At 52.4% G+C, this 5,349-nt stretch overlaps 1 protein-coding gene across 2 annotated transcripts in view; it reads left to right on the top strand.

Annotated features, from left to right (window-relative positions):
* Positions 1–423: 423 nt before the first annotated feature.
* The window catches only part of TMED3 (transmembrane p24 trafficking protein 3), a 12,094-nt gene continuing 7,168 nt past the window's right edge, over positions 424–5,349 (top strand). For both annotated transcript variants that reach the window (XR_001819270.2, XM_017509209.1), the window contains exons 1-2: positions 424–758; positions 3,030–3,278. Coding sequence is in view for 1 of the 2 variants with exons in the window: in XM_017509209.1 (XP_017364698.1) it covers positions 591–758; positions 3,030–3,278 (417 nt within the window). In the remaining variant the exon portion in view is untranslated. The remainder of the gene's footprint in view (positions 759–3,029; positions 3,279–5,349) is intronic.

Genomic DNA, 5,349 nt, shown 5'->3' with positions numbered 1-5,349 from the left:
AAAGGAGTGATGATGGGGTTCCCAAGCGTTCCCTTATCTTTCACCTAGCTCCCTACCTACTGTGGATGTTAGGTTTGGGCACACCCCTTTCTAGACAAGGAGACCGGTTCTCAAGGGAAGTGTGAGACTGAAGTTACAGAGCTGTCGAAAGCGGCGTCCGTATGGAGGGAGTGAAACGCCACGTGCTTCGTGCTGCAGCCGCTGGAGGACGGACCCGGGCCGACCTGGAGGGATGCTCAGCCCGGCAGGTCCGGGAGCGCTCAGAGCAGCGGAGGGCTCCTCCCTCTTCTGGGCGGGGCGCGCTGGGTAGGGGCCCGCCTCCCCCCCCCGCTGAGACCCACCCTCCGAGCCGCGCGAGGCGGGCAGGGGGCGTGTCCCCCGGCCCAGTGCGGCAGCGCGCACGCGCAGCAGGCGGAACGGGCTCACTCAGCGCGCGGCTGCGCACTGTGCCGCCTGCCGTCCCGGAAGCGCCTCGCCCGGCTAGCGCCACGTTTCTCCCGGCAGGTCCTCCCTGGGCCCGGCAGCCGCCGCCTCAGCCCTCGAGGGGCGCAGCGCCCGAGCGCGGCCCTCGGGACGGGACCGAGAGCATCATGGGCTGCGCGGCCCCGCGCTCCGCCTCCGCGCTGCTCCTGCTGCTGCTCCTGCTCCGGGCCGAGCAGCCCCGCGGGGCCGAGCTCACCTTCGAGCTGCCGGACAACGCCAAGCAGTGCTTCCACGAGGAGGTGGAGCAGGGCGTGAAGTTCTCCCTGGATTACCAGGTGAGGCCGGGCGCCCGGCAGCGCAGCGTTCTCCCGCCGCTCCCGGTCTCACCTGGACCCTGGCGCGCCCCTGACTGGGGGCGCTCGAGTTAGCCACAGAGGCTGCGGGGAGGCTGCAGGGCTGGGGATCCCCGGAGACCCATTGACTTCCTCTGGAGGAGGAGCGTGTGGGTCATCAGGGCCCACCCGAGACGGGCCAGGCCGGCAGGAGGTAGTCAGCGCCGCAGATGCGAGTCCCGCAGCCTGGGAAGCTGGCCGGAGAGACCTCCGCAGGCCCGAGACACTGACGAACGCCAGCTCTGATCGGAGGGACACACGCCCTCTACCCAGGTCTCTCACACCGCCTTATGCCTTCCAGAACTGAGAAATGGCAGCGAGAAGAAGTGGGTTCAGAGTTTTATTTTCCTTCTCCCCTCTCCAGCGTTTAAAGTTGGAGTGAGGTGAGGGCAGCAGAGGCGAGAATGGGCGCTTTGGAAAGGAGGGCACCGCGCCGCCATCGAGGCCTGACGGTGTTTACAAGGAGTGGTATGCTTGCAAGACTTGGCTCTTGCCATATGGCTTAGAGTCGCAGTTCCTGCACTCCCGTCTCCTCTGAGAGATCCCGTGGCCCACAGGTCACAGGAGCACTTCTTGAGTGAGGGGTCTGCCCCGAGGTTTAGTGAACAGGCCTAGGGTTGGGGGCCAAGTGGACATCGTACTCACACAGCTGTCTGCTTGTGGACACATGCTGAGAGGGACTTCAGAAGTGAGGTGGCGTGGGCAGCGGGAACGAGGGCAAGCTATTTGACCAGTGCCTTTGTGGTTAGAGGTGCTGAAGGAAGCTGGTGCTTGGAGACAGCTTACATGTAGCCTCAGTCACCGATTTGTCCACTTTCACGTCGTGTGGACAACAGGCAAATTGTGACTGGGTTAATGTGGGCAACCTAGGTGCAGTGACAAAAGGAATGATCATTGTGTGGCTGCGGGGACCTCAGAGGTCATCTGGTCACTGCCAGGGTGAAATCCCATGTCAAAGTGTGTCCAGCCTGGGTTTAAACACACCCAGCAGCGGGGTGCTCACTGCTTTATGCAAAGCTTGCTGAGCAGGACCAGTAACTTTTGTCTGGACAAAGAAGACATTTAAGTTTGGAAGCAGATGGAGCCCATTGACCGTGTCCTTTGATGGATCTTGGTTATAACCATTCCCTACCTGTCAGATTTTGCTGCATGTTGGTGTTATTTTTTCTTATGTTAGAAGGAGAGTTTGAACTAATTGATTCCCTGGGACTCTTCTACCTCTGACACTTAGAAAGTCCATCAATATTTTTATTCTCCTTTTTATTCTTCTTTATTTAATTAGTAATAATACATTGTAAATAGCTACTAGACCCATTCAGCAAGCCAAGAATAAACCTTGCTGGGGGTAGGGGTGTGCACTTATCTGTTATTGGAAGGGAGAAGCAGGAGGTACAGCATGCATGCTCTAGAGTGGCCCCAAATCAAATTCCACATCTCCACTGTCACCCCCAGGGGGCTGGTTTGCAGTCTGGCAGTTGTCCAGTAATCGGCTGGCAGTTTTGGGACACTTGCTCCATGGTGGACATTGTGCACTTAGGTGTGATAGCTTATTGAATCCTCATTTCATGGATGAAGACATGTCCTCAGAGAGTAAAGTAACTTGTCATAGCTACTGAGTGGCAGTGCCCTAAAGCAGTGATTTGCTGCATATCTTGTGTTAAGTATTAAACAAAGATAAAGAATCAATGGTATCTGGTTGCATTGGAATAGTTTCTTGGGCATCTCTCCTCATCTTGCTCTGGATTTCTGGAAGCCTTATCAGCACCATCTCATGAAAAGCAGTTATCCTAGGGTATGTTCGTTCATGCATCAGAATAGTGCAATAGGTAAGTGAGCACTGGAACCAAAAGCCCCCAGGACAAACCCCAGCTCTACCACTGTCCCTTGTGTAACCTTAGGCAATTTGCTTAACCTTGAAGCTTGGTTTCTTCTGTAAAATGGAAAGGATTAGGCTCATTGAACTCCTGCAGAGCAAACTTTGGAGTCAGGCCGGCATAGATTCTGATCTTAGCCGTTGCACTTTCAAGCGGTGTGACCACAGCCAATTTATTTAACCTTGCTCAGCCTCAGTAAAATGGGAAGTGGCATAGCCTCTGCCTTGGAAACATTTGAAGATTAAATGACAGAAATGTTTAGTCCGATCACAGGGTCTGGTTGGCATTTGGTAGGTGGTGGTTGCCCCTTTGATAACAGCAAGCTTTTTATGGTTGTCAGGTCATCACTGGAGGCCACTACGACGTTGACTGCTATGTGGAGGACCCCCAGGGGAACACCATCTACAGAGAAACCAAGAAACAGTACGACAGCTTCACGCACCGGGCTGAGGTCAAGGGTGTTTATCAGTTTTGCTTCAGTAATGAGTTTTCCACCTTCTCTCACAAGACCGTCTACTTTGACTTTCAAGTAGGCGATGAGCCCCCCATTCTCCCAGACATGGGGAACAGGGTCACCGCTCTCACCCAGGTGAGTGAACATGAGCAGTGAGGGGCTGCTAAACCCCTCGTGCGTTCCTTCCTCGCTGGCCTCTGTCTAGGCTGGTGGTCAGAGTCCTCATCAGGGTTCGTTTTGCCTCTTTTCTTCACACTTAGTTCTAAAGGACGCTGCGCTCTTCTTTGGATCTTCCTTCCCATTCTCTAACCAGATCTCTGCGGTACTGTCCTCAGATATTCCTGTCTCTGCTCTTTCATTCCCACTACGTCTTTCACACAGTACCACTTTTGAAGTACCTGCATCATGTGTCTCCGCTTATACTACCTGTATCATGAAGACCAAAGTCTTACTTTGCATGGTGTATTAGTTAAGGTAACACAAGGTGCTGTAACAAAATAAACACGAAACATCAATGGCCTAACACAACATGCATAATAATCTAGGAAAGGTTGGTGGGGCGCTTTCCTCCATGGTGTGACTCAGGGATCCAAGCTCGTTCTTTCTTGTCAGAAAATGGCACAGCACCTGCCTTAGAAAGTTTTCTGTCTTCCCCTGGGGCTTCAGGGTCCTCTGCCTGTCGCTGCCCAAGGAGGAAAGAATGAGAAATGCCCATCTGCATCTTAAAAGCCCAGGCGCAGTGGGAATATGTATCACCTGCTCACGTCCCATGGGTGAGAACTTAGTCATGTGGCAAACCTGGATGACAGGAAGCCTGGCAGGTAGAGCCTTAGCAACAACTCCGCCCTATGGAAGACAAACCGTACCATTTTTGGGGGAGAGTCCTGTCTGCCGCTCATGCCTGTCAAGGTTAATTATTCTCTGATCTCAGCCTCCTTCATCTGTCTTCCCTCCTGCTATTTCAGCTCCTCCTTCCCTTTCATGTGCAAGCTGGGGCTTCCTGGGGGCTAGGACTCTGAATGATTTACTTTTGTATCTTCAGTGCTCCGTGCATTAGGTGTGGCGCAGGAAGGAGCTCACCAAACGCTTGTCACATGTCTCAGGGCCCAGGGAAACCTGTAAGACAGGCGTAACCATCCGTCGCTGCACATGTACCAGAACCAAAGCCAGAGCGTCTCGTAATTTCAAGGAGGCCAGATGACTTTCTGGGCTGCCCTCCAAGGTGGCTCCCTTCCTCTGTGGCTCTGGGCACACTCATGAATGCCTGTGGATTCATTTGCCCAGTCTTCCATCTTCCCCCAGTAGTTGGAGTCTACAGCTACACTGTTCATCATAGTAGCCACTCTCTAAATTTGGCTATTTAAATTAATTAAAATTAAATGAAAATGCACTCCCTCATCTGCACCACAGCCTTACTTCAGTTTCTCAGTAGTCACGGGTAACTAGTGGCCATGCATAGAAAGTTCCATTGTCTAAAACTGGGTTTGAGCTTTGCACTTGGTACATGACTGCTGTTAGAATGTCCAGCCGAGGGTGTGTTGTGTGTTAAGATCTTTTGCAACCGATACTCTTGAGAGTTCTGTTGGCCACTGATGAAACAGCCTCTATTCAGAAGATTTTGTAAGTCTTCAAAAGCTCAACTGAAGGACTTCCCCCCTTAACCAGTAGAAAACAAATGGATAGGAAAAGCCTTAATGAATTAGGTGACTAGACATTCATTCCTGGAGCCTGAACAGTAGTTTGATTTTGGTGCAGGAAAGGGTGATTTATACTTCCCTTTTCTTATATGTTAGAACCTCTTCTTTGCTCCTGCTCAGCCTCAGAAGAGCCATTTCCTTCCCCTTCTCTCACCCTGCTGCCTTGAACCATCTGTGCCTACTTGCTTTTTTGCCAGCATTCACCCAGTCTACACACTGTGCCTCGTGCTGGGCGCCCTGCAGGGAGCACAGCCCTATGAGATAGTTGGCTGTGGGGCACTGTGGTCAGAGCTGTAACTGGGGGCCAGGGGTTTTGAGGAGGCACTGATGAGTTCTTCCAGGAGTCAGGAAGGCTTCACTGGGAGAGCTTTACCTTAACTTGAAAATGTAAGAGTTTGGCCTCCTATGTGAAGAGGGCAGGTGAAATGTATGGAGTGGAACTTTCATTCTTCTTGCCAGCCCTTTTTATCTTGCTTGGTGTGGGTTTTTTTTTTTTTTTTTTTTTTTTT

This window comes from Cebus imitator, unplaced genomic scaffold (assembly GCF_001604975.1).
Source record: "Cebus imitator isolate Cc_AM_T3 unplaced genomic scaffold, Cebus_imitator-1.0 Scaffold410, whole genome shotgun sequence".
Taxonomy (NCBI): domain Eukaryota; kingdom Metazoa; phylum Chordata; class Mammalia; order Primates; family Cebidae; genus Cebus; species Cebus imitator.
The sequence above is the reverse complement of the archived record's forward strand: the minus strand, read 5'-3'. Positions and strand labels throughout refer to the sequence as shown.